We start from the raw sequence: 19,123 nt of genomic DNA, 5'->3' as shown, positions 1-19,123 counted from the left end.
CTTCAACCACGAGGAATTCCTGGAAACAAGTACACGTTTGTTCTTTAAATGCTCTGCGTCATACAGTTATATATTCAATGATGATATGAAGTAAATGCTGTTTAGTGACTCGGCGTGTTTAGACAAGAGGGACACAAACACCATCTTTAAGCATGTGCGACACCTGTGAGAGCATCTGACACACAAGCACAAAGGAAACTGCTTTCAGATGTGTTGAAATGATATGGAATATATTTAAGTATAGACTGGCAGTAATAACCACTTAAAATAAAACAAAACAGGTGCATGGGATAAAATACGTTTACAGTGTAACTCCAACTGATTATTGCAACCAGTGCACTAACACACTTGCATACATGGCTTGAAGCTGCATGTCTGGTGGAAGGAATACAGTGTCACCAATACAGTAAAGGTTCATATTCAAGAGGTCATAAAAAGCTTCTTTTTCTTTTTTTAAAAAAAGTATTTGACTGGAAGGCACCTCTACAGACTTTTGTTCTTCTTGTAACACAAATACAATATGAAATGCATAAGCTACCCTCATTTAGCTTGTGCCTTTCTGAACTTTCCAAAGTTTTACTAGTGAAATTCATTTCCTCAGTCATACGCACAATCTTTGTGAACAAATCGCTGCACGGTGTGCTGGCTTTGTGTAGCCCGCCTCAGACACAAGTACAAGTGCTAAGTGCCATCTTTGGGACAGGCTGGTCAAAACACATGCTTGCTTATCACACAAGGTGTTTGGAAAAAAATTCTCTTGTCGCTGTGTTTTAATTAAACAGCTGAAACAAAAGGACACAAGAATCAAGTCTCCCCTTGCCCATTGACTACCTTCTCCACGAGAGGCACGTGTTGGTGCGACGACTCCAAAGTCCGATCATCCTGACCTGCTTGTGTACCCAGCGCTGCGACTTGGGCTGCGTGGAATTCCACATCGGCCGGGGGGAGTCCGTGGCCATCAGCAGTCGTTGGTATGCCCAGGCTGGTGAGCAGCTTGTGGAGACGCGTGGCCGTGCTGGCCAAATGCTGCTTCTCCAGCTCCAAAGAAGAAACCTGCTCCTTGAGCTTGCTCTCCGACTGCGCCAGAGCAGCCAATCGACTCTCAAGGTTGCACACCCGAGCGTACGACACCTGGGCGGGAAAAAAGGGGGAATGGAGGTTACTAAACAGTACATTTTACTACAGTATATATATTTGGTCCGAGTCTAAACAGAGAAAACTTTTATACTCGGAACTTCGGAAGAGAGTAAAATATTAAAAAACAAAACACTGAAGAGTTGAAGAGTCAGGTGGAATCCTCCTACATTCATTTTTGGTCTCCTTCTGGACACACCAGCAATATATGCACTAACAATAAGTTACCAGTGTTTCCCACACCATGTTAATATTTGGGCGGTCCACCCAAGTAAACTACCCAAGAAGTTTGCAAGAAAATTTCATATTAAAAAAACAAAAAAACGTGTCACCACCGGATATACCGTACATAACATTAGATATGACAGTCTTATTTTATTTATATTATTTTTAATTCTAATACAAAATAAGTGCAAAAAATATTGTGTCACTGAGTAATGTGTTAACAATTTTTAGTCGGAAATTTCACTAGAATGCACGATATGAAGTGAGAAAAAAACCTAACCCTAAAACAACCCACCACCGCACCCCCCAAACCTCAATGTCTGAGTCCACCCACCCAAGTATATTTTAAATCTGTGGGAAACACTGACAGCTCAAGTGGTAGAGTGGCTGTTTTCCATGCTGAAGGTTGTGGGATCGTTCCTCAAACCTTAAGTGTTTTTGTTGTTGTTGTTTTTTTAAAAGTATTTTACTCTCTTCCAAGTGTAAAGTTTACTCTGTTTAGAGTGGGACTGAATATAGGCTTTTTTAGAGTAAAATTTTCTCCACGAAATTTACTGTGTACCGTTTTGTCAAAGTAAAATAAAAAATGCATTAATCATGTTAAATATGAAAGAAAAATGTTACATAAATCAGCAAATTTACTCTTTGCACATTGCACAGCGAGTAAAATGAAAAATGTACTCTCAAATTTTAGGGGCAAAAATGGACAGTCTGGAGCAATTGCACATAATACGACCTCAAAATTCTACTTTTTAGGAAAGTTCTACATCAATAGTTTATTGACAATGTAGGAAATGAAAGATGCAGACAGGCGCAAACCTAACAGTAGAGAAACGCTAAATGAATATTCTCTGTATGGACCTGCAGCTCCTCGAGTAGATCAAGGTTCTGCTGCCTCAGACTCTGATTGGTCCGCTCCAGTTGTGCAGCGCGCTGGTGTTGGTTGAGGGTCGGGGGCGTGTCCAGGAGCTCATCCTGCAAGACGTGGTACTCCACGTCATACGCCTGAAGCTGCTTGGACAGATCCATCTCACAAACCTGCAATCAGGCACAACATTGTTTGAGAGGTTGTGTGGACTGCTAATGTTAGCTGCTGGTGATGACAATTTCGCGTACCGCAGCTTTTTTTTCTAACAGTGTATGCTGACGATAGTTTGACCCCAATACTGTTAATTTAAATTTACTTTAATAAACAAATCAGAGGTCAGACAGCATTCAAGAATATACTGTGATTGACTTTTAGGGTTCCACGATTATTTCAAAAGCTTTTCTTGAGCTACTTTGTCACTCTAGCGCCATATTTGAAACTCACTTTCTGTATAGTGTGTGAGGAAATGTGAGTCACACATCAGGCTACCTATAGTCAACGTGACATAACCAGATGGTTCTGGGGGGAAATTACCTGCAAGCTACTGCATGACTCACTTGCCACTTCATTCAAACTATAAAGTCAATGCATACTTCCGGAGCTACCTGATAACATGTTTGACTCATACAAAGGTACAAATTACCATCACACTAAGTATTAGTCAAAATAATGACACAAGGGGGAAAAATCATGGCTAAGGGAGTATCTGATGAGTCAGTCAAGACTTTCTGTGTTTTTCTAGCTCCCTTCACCACTAATGTCAATGCAGGAGACTAAATGATCTCCACCCATCAGCAGCTCACATCATCATCATCATTACAAGGCACAAAGGGCAGCTCTTGCTTGGCGTTTTATCATGATGTAATGTTGCTGGCAAGAAATGTGAAATCACACCTGTGAATTGAACCACAGGGAGTGCAAGCAGTTCTTCAGTAAATTTAACACAAAAGAAAAATGCACACCCATTTACATCCCCCAATAGGCGAACATTGAATTTCATTATTTCCAAACAAGTATTTCCGTGCACAGGAAATAAAATACATAAAAGGAGGTTTGACCAGGTCAAAAGTAGGGCTGGGCGATATAGCCCAAAATTCACTGCATCCCTTCACAGTAACGGTATATATCGCGATATAGAATTAAGTGTATCATTTTTATTAAATTTTTCATAAATGATTTGCTTACTGGTTTATATAGTCCTTTGTAATAAAATAGTGCAAACAAAAAATATTGTTAATACTTTAAATGAAAATGGTACAACTGGCTTAGAGCAAGTATTCACTTGAAGATGACGTGGCCATTGTAAACAGCACAAGTCTAAGTTTTATATAACACAAAGATTCTGAAATAGTTGCATATAGTGATGGAAATGGAAAATGAAGCTTCAGGAACCACCTGTGATTGTTTTGTTTTTTACTCTTATTTGTTACGCTGAGCGCAAGCTGTACGCAAGGCCAGGACGCAGATATGACGACGTCATGAACATGCGCTATGCCAGGACATCATCAACATGCGCTACCGCGGTATGAAGATAGAGTCAAAATCGCTACCTTCGGCAAAAATGTATACATTTTATTGAATTAGAGCTGGGCAATAAATCAAATTAATTTGATATATCATCATTTAAAAAATTGAATTGTCGAACATTTTCTAAATCGTGAAATAGAATTTTGTCTTTTGGATTATTAAAAGCTGTTGTTTTTATGTCGTTTACAATAGCTAGCAGCTACTTTTTTTTTTTTAAATATCAGACACCGCACTAAACATATTTGTCACAGCTCGTCTTGTCACCTTTGCCCTCGTCTCACTCTGAGTTGGCTGTGACCAAATTGGCATACATGACTCAAAACAGAAGGAGTATTTTAAAAACAATAAGAGTGTAACTGAGGTTCTGAACACCTGATTCTAAAGTCTTAAAGTCGTTGTCTAATGTTATTAATTTATGATAGATGGATGATTAAAAACGTTATATAGTGTCTATTATCTCCACATTTTAATTTTCACAGAAAAATAAAACATTCAAAATGAAATGAGAAGCCATGCAGTTAAACATGAGTTAGGGTATGTTTGAACTAACATTCATGATTAACCCAACAAAACCTTTTAAACAGCCGTTAAAACCGTAGGTGTCCCAATTATAGTTGTTTTTTTCCCCCTTAAGATGTTTCCCATGAGAACCCGCTCATCAGTGTCAACACATCTGGCCGAAATATTAGCTTTTGGCCCTGGAGTGATTTCCTGGCCCCGGGCGTTAAAAGGCAGTACTGCCACACCCAGACAGGCTCGATGTAAGTAAGGTGTGCTTATTTACCTGAAGCAAGAAATTCAACCAAGAAAATGGAAAAAGAAAAGTGCTTTTCCCACTATTTCTGACCTCCTTCGGGTCTGTTAAATTTGACCAATAAAGCAAAGAAGTGCATGTTCTACAAAAAGCAGCCTGTCCACGGATGGGTGGAAGTGGCTTTGAGGCCACAGCAAGTTCAAACAAGCCTGCGCCGAGCAGGGAAGAGACGAAGCGCAGCTCTCACAGCTGAGCGACCACACCAAGTGCTCGCACTTGAAAGTTGAGCCACCGCTGTCAACACGGCCGTTCCTTCTCCCGTAAACACTCATACTTCATGCACAGGAGGCACTCGTCACTACGGTAACCAAGAAATTGGAGGAGAAGCTTGTGGCAGCGTCCTCCACACACAAGTGCTTCTTCACTTCAGCCAAAATATTTTAAGCTTTTTTTGCTAGCTGCTGCAGACACTCAGTTGTTAACAAATTCATCAACAGCTAAATAATTGCTCAATGACGTGAGTGGAGAAACGCTGAAAGAGTTAGGTGATTGCTTTCACCGCTCTCACCTGATTGATGGTTTTCTCCATCTGCACCAGACCCAGTTTGGGCAGTGTGGTCTTAATGAAGTCCACAATGGACTCCAGGCTGTCATGTTGCAAGATCAGAGGCTTGTGGCTCCCCAGGAGACTCAGGGCCACCTTGAAGATGACTTCTGGCCCCTGGAGGAACAACATGTCTAACAAAAGGAAAGAAAACACAAAATGTCAACACGTGACCGTACTTGCAAAACATGGGCTGACTGGAGACAAATAAGTTAATTTTCAAACAATGGATTCATTGGCGTCAACTTGTTTTAGCACAGATGAAAACTTGTGGCATGATATGGTTAGCCAGAGCAGGTGTGTGAATGCATGCTTTGAATGTATGAGGGTGTGGTGAGGGTTATATGAGAACATACAACAATTTAAAAGAAATGGGAGTGGAGGCATCGAGCCCAATATACAAAACCAACGCACACACATGCACGCACACACACAAATACACAGTCACGCTGAGATGAGCCCTTGGAGACACAAAGTCTCGTTCAGTAACTCAGCACCATGTAAGACGTCGGGCGTGAAAAAATTTGAGATGAAGTAACAAGGGAGAGTACAAACAAGACACACGAGTGTGGGTGTCAACATGTCATGCCGTTTACATGCATTAAAAAAAAGACCACATGAAAAAAACACCGGGTTGCAAATGACCTACAGTTGAATAATTTAATCGTTTGATGACTTAGCATCGCAAAACAGTATGGGATAGATTTAATTCAGTGTTTTCCATTTATCTTGAATCAATATATAAATTGAAGGACTGAGGGAGGGAGACATGAAAAACAGGCTGGATAGTGGCTCTCGAGGACCGAACTTGGCCACCCCTGGTCTAAAGAATGTGAACATTTTTCCTTTCTTATTAAACCCCCTGGGCGGCATAGTGGATGACTGGTTAGCACGTCCGCCTTCCAGTGCAGAGGACGTGAGATCAAGTCCGGGCCTCTACCTCCCTGGGTGGAGTTTGCATGTTCTCCACGAGCTTGCGTGGGTTTTCTCCGGGTACTCCGGTTTCCTCCCACATTCCAAAGACATGCTTGGCAGGTTAATTGAACACGCCAAAACATTTTCCACAGGTGTGATTGTGAGTGTGGATGGTTGTTTATCTCTGTGTGTCCTGCGATTGGCTGGCAACCAGTTCAGGGTGTACCCCGCCTACTGCCTGAAGCCAGCTGGGAAAGGCTCCAGCGCCCCCCGTGACCCTTGTGAGGTCAAGCGGTTAAGAAAATGAATGGATGGATGGATTAAACCCCCTGTATAATACACCCCTTGACTATTTTTTTTTAATTTATTTAAAGGGAGGTATTCAGGGGATTTGACAGTATACGGTATGTGTGTCAGAAATATTTTTCAAAAAATTTGATTTGATACCAATACCATATAAACCAAATAAACACTAAAAAAAAACAACAACTGTGCACTCGCATCCACACCTATAGACAATTTAGAGACTTCAAAGAATCTAACATGCATGTTTTTGGGAGCGTGAGGAAGAAGCACCCAGAACACCGCACCCCAACCCCCAGCAAACTCCACACATGAGGACCTGAGCCAATATTCAAAGTTTCAAACCTCGGACATCTTAATGGTGAAGATGAATAAATCTTACCAAAGACTCTGGCCACGAATCCGAGGGGGAAGTGCGAGGCGAAGGCGGTGAGGAACCACGGAGTGGCGTACAGGCTGGGCCCGATCTCCTGTTCTTCCAGGTGGCTGTAGAGATCCCGGTGATAGTCATGGAGCAGACGTGACAACTGGTACATCTGAATCTTGTGGGAAGGACACATAAAATACAGGTTGAACGCATTTCTGTAGCTTTACTGAGATACTTTTGTTTAGCAAACTTTTAGGAATGGTTGTTGTAAGATACGGAAAGTAATGAAACAGGGGTGAACAGTAATAAAAATTCAGAGTAGGTGATAGATAATTTGTAATTTATTATAATTTTAAGAACATTGTTAAATTATTAACACATCTGAGAGTGCCGAGCCATACTGACAATAAAATGAAGTGACACAGCTCTCTGGCATTTGACAAGTGTTCCTATGTTGTTGCTAGCTTTTCTAAGCAACACACGTAAGTTATTGTGTGGCTTTACCTTATAATTTTTTTTTAAAATTCATAACTGACTACCATAATCCCTGTAATTTTTGCAACAGAATGGGATAAATAGACTTTCCTCACAATGACCTGATCACCACAACGGCTTGATGAGTGTGAGCTAATAGTTGTAGACTGTGACCCGCAGTCACATCTTTTGCGCAATTGAATCATTACAAATACTCAATTGATCCAATAATCCCTTAATTATAGAAAAAATAAGTAGGGATTGCCGGTGCATTTTACCTGCAGGATAATCATATCAGGCCTGTACTGTTTGCGGAGGCCGACATCATACATGAGAAATTTGAGCATGTTGAAGGCGTCTTCTTCCCCCATGTGTAACAGCAAAACTCCAGCAATGAAGGACAAGCCCTGGCAGTATCCAACCTATAGGAACAATGAGATAAATGTGGTATTTATGCAGTTATTAGGGGGAAAAGTTGCTGATTCTGTTAAGAGTACAAAAGCCATTCGACACCTCAGGGTCCAGCAGCGAGTAGGCCTTGAGGATATTATACAGAGACAGTTGTCCTGCCCCCAGCTGGGCTTGGAAATAGGGATGAGTGGGAAATGTGCGACCTGAGAGACGAGACAAAAGTCATCTAATAACACTTATGCTGCAAGACATTGTTTGTTACATCAATGAGCAAAAATGTGAACATTGTTTCACCTAATTTATATCTAAGACCGAATCAGATACCTTTGGGTGTGTACATGCATCACTTCCGCTAAACTAAAAATACTCAAGGATGCCCGACTTTTAACTTTGCGTGTTTCCACAGCATCATGCTTACAAACATGTTCATGAAAACACGCGCACGGATGTGGCTTTGTGCGGTGTGCATGCCCCTCCTTCAAAAGGCAGTTGACGTGACATGTCTCTTTTGAAAAAAAAAAAAGACAACATAATGAGGAGTGAGGAGTGCTAAAAGTCATCCCGAGGTGCATGTGCTGATAATTGGCAGGTGTGTGCGGTTTGCGGCTGAGGACTTCTCCGCTTACAATGAAACACGGCAAAACTTCGGCAAAGACAATGGCAACCGTGTGAGCGTGTATGTGCGGAATGTGCTGTGGGGTTTTTGCTTTGCTTATGCCGCGACTCCCTCCCTTGCCTGAAGGAAAAGCGTTTGTATTGTGCATCTGAGGTGTGTGAGGGAGGGCTGCACTTTCAGTCATAAATTGTACATCTTCCTCATGTCACCTTGCTTCCTATTAGTTCTATGTTTTGAATGTATTCACCATATACAACTATTTTGTAACAATAACATTATCATAATCACCATCTGATATTGAGTCATATGTGCTAGCGGGAACTGTTGCGATGTTTACTGGCAATTAAAGTACAAAAACAATACAAGGCGTGCAGTGTGTGTAAGTGTAGGTGTGGAAGTATATTGGGTGGGGCGCATACCACCACACTTGTGTGGCTTTGGGGTGGAAAGTGTGAAAGGTGGAGCGCCTTAAAACACAATAGCATTAATCAAAGACGTTGACGTGAATATGTGAAAACTATAACATGATGTACAATATAATTATAATAATACTGATCTAATGTAAACATTCACCCTTTACAAACTGTATCCTCAATATTAAATATTGTTAAAGTAATTGCTTTGTTGTCAATTAAAGGCACGTTTATTATCTCGTTTTGTGTGTTATCAGGAGAACCTGATGCTTAAGTCATTTCAAGTACATATAGAACCTCAAAACCTCAGTTTTCATATGCCATAGCCTTTTTTTTTTTAATCATGATTCAGTTCTCAATCACTTTTTGTCAGAATTGTGTCCCAGTTTTCATACATTCCACTTAGTTTTCAAACAAAACCCTCCCCAAAACTAAACGCATGTTTCAGTTATTCATTTCTTGGAATTAATGCACCGTTACATTTGCTCAGGACTCAGTCTGCTTACGTTGCTTGTTGAGTGAGCATCATCCCACATGTTCAGCCAATGCATTTTAAAAATTGTTTGGAAAGTATTCAATTTAGGGCAAGGCGTAATCTACAACGCAAGCGATGACTTGGGCAACATTGGCGCATCCTTTCAAAAGTTCAGGGCCTCAAAATACAAAAAGTCAAAATACAAAAAATGTCAAACGTTCAGGGCTTCAAAATACAAACGGTTATAGAAAGTGTGATAATATACTCGAGTGCTTTTATTTTGAAGGTCTGACTTTTGACATGTGTTGTGCCAATTAGAGCTGTGCAATACTTTTTGATTTTGGTATCGATCAAAACTGGTGCCAATATTGCCGATACCAAGTACTTGTTGTTTCATATAATATTATGGTATTTTAAATCATTTTATTAGACTTTCTTGATAGGTTCTTAAACATGCCGTGATATAATATCCTCAACGGAAACATACCTGGGCTGTTCTTTAAATTTGCAATGTAGTAATAATCTTCATATTCTAAGCCCCTGTCACTCTTCTGCACTCAAAGAAACGTCAGCCACCGAAGTTCCTCTAGTCTTGTCACATTACATAAAAGATACTTACATGTTGTGCTCAAACGAAGCATAATATGACTCATTGTCATTTTATGTCATCCACTGTAAAAATAATTATTTGTTGCCGCCAGTGCTGCCCACCGCTGTCATTGGCAGGCCGGCAGTCCCAATGTTGCCCCAACTGTCCCGACTGTTGCCGAACAGACCATTAGAGTTGTTGCTGTTATTGCATAGAGTTGTTAATAAACGCTTGTTTTGTGGAATACGCCTTGCCATCTATTGGACCACTTTTTACGCAATACCACGAAGTTACAAGTGCCAGCCATTTGATAGAGAAAATAAAAAACATGATACAATTCAAGAAATAATTAAAAACGAAGGATGAAAAGGCCCCCCTTGTCTTGACTATAAAATGTATTTTTGTTAATATTTTTGGGTGTCTCCAACTGATTTATTGTCTAATTATTTCCCATAATAAAAATTGCTTTGATTTTCGTATGATTCTGTTTTAGTCAGACTATGTGGAACAGACTAATCGCGAAAACTGATGTTCCATTTGCATTACCCAAATCTATGAGGATGGCGTGCTGTTGCGTGGTGAGCTGTTTGAGCAACTCCTTGTATGGCGTGTCATTGGTCGGTGGCCGAGAGGGGACCGTCTGCTTGAGCAGGTACTGTTCAGAGAGGAACTTCCAGATCTCTCCTCGATGTTGCTTTGGCACCCCTGCAGGCAGGAGAACAAGAGTTGGATTGAAAGTTGCTTTTGGTGGAGACCATGTCAACAGCTTCTGCCTCTCTCAAAAAAAAAATACCCGATGTCAGTTTGATTGCTTGAGTTGGAGTTTTGAGAAAAATTATGAATTGAAAGGACGTTGTGTTTTCCCCATAACAATATAAAAAGACTCCTTCAGACATATTTTGAATATCCACACTTTTCCCTCTCCATTTATTCTCTTAGAGAATTTTGTAAATCAATTGGTCAAAAAACAGCGACAAAATACATTTCCTCTATCCTATAGAAATAATTGTTACAATTTGTTGTACGGTGCTGTACAACCAGGATTCAGTAATACAAGTAAGTAGCAAACGAAGGACTCCCCTTTCTTCGTACAAAACATGCCTGCTAGACAAAGGGGGGAAAAAAACAAGTAGGTCAAAGGGGAAAAACGAACGGGGTAAACTCAGATTCCTTTGCAGCACTGGGGGGAAAGGGCCAAAGCTGATAAGGCGAGAAGCTGTAGTACACAGTTCCAGTCAGGAGCATTTTACATTAAGCTTTGGTCAATATTTACAGATAGCGGCAAAGCTAGCACTGATATACAAAGGCAAACACACCTTGTGCGACCGACAAATGTATGGTTTCGTGGTCAAATTTGACCTTTGCCTTTCCAGGAGTTCCCAGCATCTTCTCCCAGACCAACGTGACCTCCTTTAGACAAGGAGTGATTTCCTCGTAGTCCAGCTTGAGACGCTTGTTCTGCAAATCACTCTCAGAAGCTGCAAACATCAACACACAAAACAAAAAAACACATCAGTCATGTGACTTGGCAGGAACCATCTGCCTCTGTGATGTGGGATGTACAAAAAATGTAAATCCAAATTGCTGTACAGATGCTCCCCTACTTACGAACATTCGAGTTGCGAACAACGGTACATACAAACATTTCTGCGCGTACAGTATGTCGAAAAATGTTTGGAAAGAAATGCTGTAAGTTAGATTTTGTATTGCGTGTAGTGCTTCTTTCCGCCGCTAATACCGACAATTGGCGCTGTGAGAGCTCATTGGAGGCTGAGCAACGTGGCGAGGAGGAGGAGGAAGAAAACGCCGGTCCGCATGAAGCAGGAAATAACTTTTGAAGCCGATTCCAGCGACGACGAAGAATCTCTCATGATATAAAATCCTCTTCTTCCTCCTCCTCCATGATCTCCTTAAGCATCGAGTACATCTTCCAAAAGTAAGTTAAACTTCATTTTATTTATCTTATTACGTACATGTACATACTGTGTGTGTGTGTGTCTCGCTCTCTCTCTCTAACATACGTAGTACAGTACAGTACTGTACGTATTCTATCCATTTTATTAAGTTTTTTTCAGTACAAACCAATGCAGGTTACTTGTACAAGCCTTAAACATACTTATATAAACCTTCAATATACTTATATAGGCTTTAAACATAAATTATAATACAAAATATAACACTGAAGCAACTTACTAACAAATTCACCTTACGAACGATCGTCCGGAACGTAACTCGTTCGTAAGGTGGGGAGCGTCTGTATGTCCAAACACAAAAGGCAAATAGAAAATATTATTTTGCTGATTGTTGGTCCTAACCTCGAAATGTCGTAACAGGAGTACATCAGTTGTCTTTAGCTTTGGTCCACTCAGTGACAGAAAATAAACTTCATCAAACGCATTATACTGTAATGTTAATTACTTCCACATAGTCACAACTCGGAAGAAAAAAAAAATATCAGAAAATATTAGAGGAAAGTTTTGCTAATAACACTAACATAGAAATGACATCTGAAGCAAGATAAGGAGTATGTTTTTCCTACCACCAATGACCCTTTATTCACTGTAGGGCTATTTTAAAAACAAACACAACTCTTACAACATCCTGCAGTGGGAATTCAACATAGACCACAGGCATAAAAAGAAGATAATCAATCATATCCCAATATGCACCAGGCCACAGCTTGACTGTGGAGTTTTTCGGGCAAGTTGCCTTTGCAATCACTGGCTGGACTATCTATCACACTTAGAGAGAAAAAAACAAAAACAAATGGACAGCTTGTAAGTTTCCGTTAACAGCCAAGATCAAAGAAGGTGAAGGCACACCCAGAGGGCCTAATCTGTTCCTGTTTTTGACAACACCCTTCCTCTGGCTGCCTCCCCAATCTCTTAACTCACAGCCCCATTCTTCTCTTGTCGTTGTCATGTTGAAACTCAACTGGCTTCTCTTGCTCAAAGTCTATTCGTCTTGTCTGTCAATTGCGTTCCCGCTCTCCTTTTCTCCATCCGTGGTCTTCGCTGTGTGGCCAGCTGCAACTCGGCAGATGTGCTAAAAATGACTTCATCACTACAGGGCAGAAGAGGAGCGAAAGAGGCCACAGCCTAATCCAAAATACCTTCAGAACCCCCCAGGGAAAAGCAGGGATTATTAGGTGTTATTCAGCAACCAAAGTGATTACAAGAGTTAACTTGCACCCAAAAAAATTGGCAAAAAAATAATATTGATGTCATTGGGATAGGGTTACACTCCAGCTGTAACGATCTTAATGTGGATGACAATGTTCAACTGTGACATCGTGAAATTACAGTATATAGTTCTAAAACTCTTGAAATGTGAGCTTTACTTGTCATAATTAGGTGGGGTCAAAATTAAAGCGTTCATTTTGGAGATTAAGTTAGTTAAAGCATTAAGGGAAATTAACTAAAATAACTTTAAGACCAGACTTTTTTGTGACAGTATGACATTTGTGACATTGATTTGGTGGTGTGTTTTGAAATTTTTCAAATTTAAAGCATGTGCTCAATAAAGATAGGTGAAAAAAAAAAAAGTTCAAGTCCATAAGGAAATGCTCACTGTGCTATGGCCCAGTTCATGGTCAAACTCAGCACATCCCTATCGCCTCTTATACCAGAGCTGCCTTTCTCTGGAAAACTCCTCCCTTGATAAGACGCAAAAAGCACTGTTGACACTACACCCATTACACAATTAGATTGACAACTGAATGCAACATTTCTAGGGGTGTGCATCAATCTACAAGACGATTCGATACGAGCCTCGATTTATGATGCAAGGATATAATGATTTTACGGTTGTAGCTTTTTTTCAGGTTTATTAATATGCACCCTGTAAAAGCTTTTCAAAAACCATCCAAGTTCATTAAATTCAAAGAAACTAATCATCAGCAACGTCAATAAGTATCTTGATAGAGCACATGGAGTGCGATAAGACTCTAGGATGCAACAATTTTAAAACAATTCACTTCGGCTCGTCAAATCCAAACCAATTTTCAGATTCAAATACGTTTTTCTTACACTCTTATTATTATTTCCATTATTCCCTATGTGGGGAAATACAAACAAATTAGAAGTCAACCAGCTTCCCCAAACGGTTTGTTTTCAACTTTAAATTCTCAACTGTACTTTAGTGGTTCCGATGTCTGTCGCTGGAATTAAATATTATTCCACAGACTAATATGTGGTGGAAACATGGTTAGAAGACAGCGACAGGGAGCCAAGTTCCACGCAGACACACAACTGCCATAGAGGCAATTACCCAACATAACAGAAGGAAAAAACACAACTAAACAAGTTGTGTTTGGCGTGTTAGAGATAAGAAAAGGCCAAACAAAATTGTGGTCAAAGATCAGATTTGATTTTCTTACATCACTCTCACTTGTCCCACATATAATAACACCTTGCTGAGTAGGCAATAAGGAAGTCAGGGCGTGACACTTACTGTAACTGTGTGTTATACAAGCCAACTAGGTCAAGAAATGGGTGAGGCATTTAGCGCACCCTTGGAAGTGCTAAGCACCAAACAAGCATATAAAAAAACCCATCTATTTCTCTATAAGGTGTTTATTTACGGTGAGTTTAAATGGTTAACAAAAGAAAGAAAAAAAAACACAAATGCACAGTTAATCACCAATCGTACAAACATCTAAAAAATGCAGACTGATTAGACCTTTGTTACATATAACACAACATTATAAAGACTGCTGTATGAACTTGTGTGCACAAATATATGGCGGGAACATGTTTTGTCTGTATACAGTCAAAAGGGTGGAAGGCAAATGCAACCCCCCTCCCCCGACACCACTTCATTCGTTCGACTCACCCTGTAGTTTCTGGTTCTCTCGTTCCATCCTTTGCAGGAGAATTTGTTGCAGGATGGCTGTCCTCCATAATTCCCTCAGCTCCTCTTTGCTTCTTCGGGTTCGGGCTTCCGGAAGCGCTTTCTTGGGCAAGTCCACACTTCCTGCACAGATACCTTGGTCCACACACGACCGACCCCCATCTAGACTGTCTCCGCGGTCTGAAAGGCACAAGATTTTACGGCATGAGACAGGACCAGAAAACAATTCAACTCGAAAAAATTTTGGTGTTTGCTGCAGGAATGACCAGGGAAAAGTTAGATTTTTGACCAATAAAAAAGTGCTAATTGCAAATACACTTTCCACATGGTCAGACTTCACAGATACACATTTATTTACATACACTGTCAGTTAATACAGTGGAAGCTGAAAGTTGAATGTCCCTCGAACTATGTGGAGTTAAACCAACTTTTCCAGAAATTTATAGCTCCTAAATCAAAATCTCATCATGATTTACAACATCACACGTGATCATGTGTGCTATGGTTTTTAGGATAGCAAAAAGGAAACGTGTGATGAACTACAGAAGCCAAAATGGAACTTAATGAAGTAAATTTCATAAAATCGAAATAGTTTATACAGTAATTTTTGGACTACAAGGCGCACCTGACTATAAGCTGCAGGGTTGAATGCAAGAAAAAAAAAGAAAAGGCGGTTTGTAGTCCAGAAATTACTGGATTACGGGTAATCGAAATAATTTATTTTAGAATTTATCATTATTATAATAAATAATTAATTAATGTATTACTTTATATAATCAGAATAAACTTCTAAATCAAATCAAATCGGAACTGAAATATCAATATTGGACACAATAATAACGCATTTTGCCAAGCAGATGCTACCATAAATAGAATTAAGAGGAGAACATAATGGCTAACCACCAGCGTTGAAATGACAAAAGGAACTTGTCAACAATTGCTCTCCATTTTGTGTATGTCAGGATTAATAGTTTTATTCTAGAAAACTTATTTCAAATAGCAGTTAATTTATCTAATCCTATGATTAACAGTTACATATTATTAATAAAGACATCCTGTGCAGTAAGTAAATGTTTAATGATGACAGTTGATTAAAATAATTCACTTTTGTATTATTTCCTAGAGGAAAAATTGTTTTGAAATTAGAATAACCTGCATTTATCCTCCATTGTTTGTACATACACTAGTATACAATTTTAACTACTCGCTGCAAGAAAAAGTGATCATGAAAATAGTGATTTACAGATTTGAGTAATGATAAAAACATAAAATAAAAATACAACAGTAACAAATGAGCAGACATACTAATAACAATATTGTCTAAGAATGTCTAGACACTTTAAGAGAAACAAGAAGACAAACAATACCAACAGTATATATGTGTGGTGAAAGACACAAAAAAAATTCATTATGACAGCCCAAGTCTAATATAAGTTCTCCTTTCATACTCAAACCCTTTTCTCTCTCAACCCTTTGGGACGCTCAAGCAAAAATAAAAAATAAAGCTAAACATAGATATGTATATTTTGACACAGATGGGCGCAACACTAAGAATAAAAAAAAAAATGTTGTGAGACTCCACCCTAAAGTACAGGGTGGAACCCAAGCCTCAAAATACCCTGTGTTGTCTGGAAGAAGGACATCCCGTGACAGTTAGCCGGATGACACTTCACCTACATATAGTGTACATCAACACAATACTAATGATAACAATGCTGTTCTTTGTGTCACAGGGTGACGTTGATGTATACCGTCTGTCAGGGTCAGGGATGCTTTCAAAGATGTGCTTGAAACATTCAACATAATCACTAAACAAACAGAAGGCTCTTAACACGCGTGCACATTTGTCAGACAAGCACAGACTGCTGCACCACTTAGCAGTGTGTGTGTCACAGTGCACGCACGCACACACACAAACGACTGTCTTCACAAGACACAGATTCCCAAGATTTTGCCACTTGCTGTCGACTGAAGATGACATCACTGTTGCTCAGGGCTCAGGTAAAGACCAATCACAGCTCACCTGCTGTCATTTTCTGTCGCAAAATGGCCGCCTTCTGCTACTGATAAAAAATTGCTGGATTTTGCTGCTTAAATGATATTCCACTGCACTGCAACACAATATTAACCACAAAACTATTGAGACTCGTGGGGCTGCATAGAACATATTGCCAATAAAAAAATTTTTTAGGTCGACTTCCTCTTTAAGTTTATGATCGGTTAGGGTAACCATCTGCATGCTTTCAAATCTGAAATTTTGAAGTGATGTGTTGATCCTAAATCTAATATGATGGACACAACCTTGAATAAACAGTCCGACTTATAACTTCATCTTTATGTACAAACACACACGCACAGCATGCAAAGTGGGTCAACAAGGCCGGCGCTTTTCTTTTGGCGCTGTCTATATGGACAGTCAACACGACCTTGAGACACCGCCGCCCTCCCTAACACACAAATACAGTGACACACCCATGAGCTCATCTACTGTATGTATGCACACGCGAAAATAAATACACACCCAATCCAAGCAGTTGATACAAACTCCATTACATTGAAGATTTTTCCACCTTCACACGCATTTTTCCACACAAAAAAAAGACTGTGGGGCATATACTATACTAATATGAAATTCCACAGGTGTACTTTTCAGGACAATGAAATGACCCCCTCTTTAAATGCTGTGTTGAGGCAATGTCATGGCCAAAGGTTTTGAGAATGACACAAATATTAATTTTCACAAAATCTACTATCTCATTTTTGATTATGGCAATTTGAATGTACTAAATAATGTTATGCACAGTGATCAGATGAACTGAAATTATTTGCCAAGTTCATACTTGCCATTTATCGGATCATCAGCAACTTCAAGGAGAGAGGTTCAATTGCTGTGAAGAAGGCTTCGGGGTGCCCAAGAAAGTCCAGCCAGGACTATTTCTTAAGTGCATTCAGTGAGGTGAAGAAGGGCAGCAAAGAAGCCAATTCTCTCCAAGAAAAACATCAGGGACAGACTGATATTCTGCAAAAGATGCAGGGATTGGTCTGCTGAGGACTGGGGTAAAGTAATTTTTTCTGATGAATCCCCTTTTCGATTGTTTGGGGCATCTGGAAAAAAAAGGCAAGCGCTGCCATCCGTCCTGTTTCATGCCAACAGTAAAGCATCCTGAGACCATTCATGTGTGGGGTTGCTTCTCAGCCAAGGGAATGGGATCACTCACAATTTTGCCTAAAACACAGCCATGAATAAAGAATGGTACTAAAACCTCTTTGGAGAGCAACTTTTCCCAACCATCCATAAACAGTTTGGTGACAAACAATTCCATAAGGCAAAAGTGATAACAATGTGGGTCAAATAGAAAAACATCAACATTTCGGGTCCATGGCTAGGAAACTCCCCAAACCTTAATCCCATTGAGAACTTGTGGTCAATTCTCAAGAGGCGGGTGGACAAACAAAAACCAACAAATTCTGACAAACTCCAAGCATTGATTATGCAAGAATGGGCTGCCACCAGTCAGGATGTGGCCCAGAAGTTAATTGACAGCATACCAGGGCAAATATTGACACTTTGCATATATTGAATTTAATTGTCAATAAAAAGGCTTTGACACTTGCTGTAATTATATTTCGGTATATCATAGTAACATCTAACAAAAAGATCTAAAAACACTGAAGCAGCAAAGCTTGTGAAAACCAATACTTTGTGTCATTCTCAAAACTTTTGGCCATGACTATACTGTACAAGCTGTTCCAGCGGCGCATGTAGAAAATAAAATACAGGCATACAAGTCAGACGAGCCCCAAGCTGACCAGGTTGTTCACAAAGAAATCAACAAGCAGGTGAAATGTGGTGATTCTTTCTTTCTCTTTGTTCTTTTGTTAAGAACTCAACTTATCAGTAAAGTTTACAACCTAGAGAAATGGTTTATTAATTAGCCTTTTTTTTTTTAACACAGCAGGAAATAATAATGTCCGTTATGTTCATGACAATATGCAAGCAATCTGTACTGGCTGTGACAATTATAAAATATAGACGACATCATCTCACAACAAGGAGGACAAAACTACTTTACTCCCCTTCCTCTCCTCCTACTGCATGTCAACATCATTTCAGATGAAAGAGTGACACAACATGGAAAGACTCTGTTACTGCATCGGTTGAAGGATTACTGTATATGCTTTGTAGTGCTTTGAAGCGATTAAAAAATGTCATTGTTATAATAATCATGTCTGCTGTGTCATGAAATTGTCCAGTTCCTTTGTAGGCAGTGCCCTGTCAAAGAAAACAGCTTTCACAGGGAACTGATGTCTCGGACAGCCCTTGTAGCAATTGCATCATTTAACCTACTTATTAAAACATGGCTTGCTGGTGATAGATGAAATGACTTGTTAACGTGGAACTTTATTTCATTCCACATTTGCTCAGGATTCTTACCATTGACATCTGTGTTTTTCTGCGGGGTTGCCACTCGCAGGAAGATCTGCTGCCTCCAGGAGTGTCGGTGACTGCGCAGAGGGCTTTCCCCAACTTCACAGTCTGCACTTGATACATAAAAGGCTGCTACATCTCTAAAAACAAGGTGACATGATGGCCTGC

At 39.8% G+C, this 19,123-nt stretch overlaps 1 protein-coding gene across 4 annotated transcripts in view; it reads right to left on the bottom strand.

Moving 5' to 3' along the window:
- Positions 1 to 213: 213 nt before the first annotated feature.
- The window catches only part of tbc1d1 (TBC1 (tre-2/USP6, BUB2, cdc16) domain family, member 1), a 39,980-nt gene continuing 21,070 nt past the window's right edge, over positions 214 to 19,123 (bottom strand). For all 4 annotated transcript variants that reach the window (XM_077571223.1, XM_077571224.1, XM_077571225.1 and 1 more), the window contains 10 exons: positions 18,962 to 19,095; positions 14,509 to 14,706; positions 10,992 to 11,153; positions 10,222 to 10,380; positions 7,685 to 7,785; positions 7,450 to 7,593; positions 6,713 to 6,872; positions 5,077 to 5,246; positions 2,221 to 2,397; positions 214 to 1,131 (listed from right to left, as the gene is read on the bottom strand). In XM_077571223.1, coding sequence (XP_077427349.1) covers positions 805 to 1,131; positions 2,221 to 2,397; positions 5,077 to 5,246; positions 6,713 to 6,872; positions 7,450 to 7,593; positions 7,685 to 7,785; positions 10,222 to 10,380; positions 10,992 to 11,153; positions 14,509 to 14,706; positions 18,962 to 19,095 — 1,732 coding nt within the window. In that variant the 3' untranslated portion in view covers positions 214 to 804. The remainder of the gene's footprint in view (positions 1,132 to 2,220; positions 2,398 to 5,076; positions 5,247 to 6,712; positions 6,873 to 7,449; positions 7,594 to 7,684; positions 7,786 to 10,221; positions 10,381 to 10,991; positions 11,154 to 14,508; positions 14,707 to 18,961; positions 19,096 to 19,123) is intronic.

The sequence above is a fragment of the Vanacampus margaritifer genome, chromosome 7 (assembly GCF_051991255.1).
Source record: "Vanacampus margaritifer isolate UIUO_Vmar chromosome 7, RoL_Vmar_1.0, whole genome shotgun sequence".
Lineage (NCBI taxonomy): Eukaryota > Metazoa > Chordata > Actinopteri > Syngnathiformes > Syngnathidae > Vanacampus > Vanacampus margaritifer.
The sequence above is the reverse complement of the archived record's forward strand: the minus strand, read 5'-3'. Positions and strand labels throughout refer to the sequence as shown.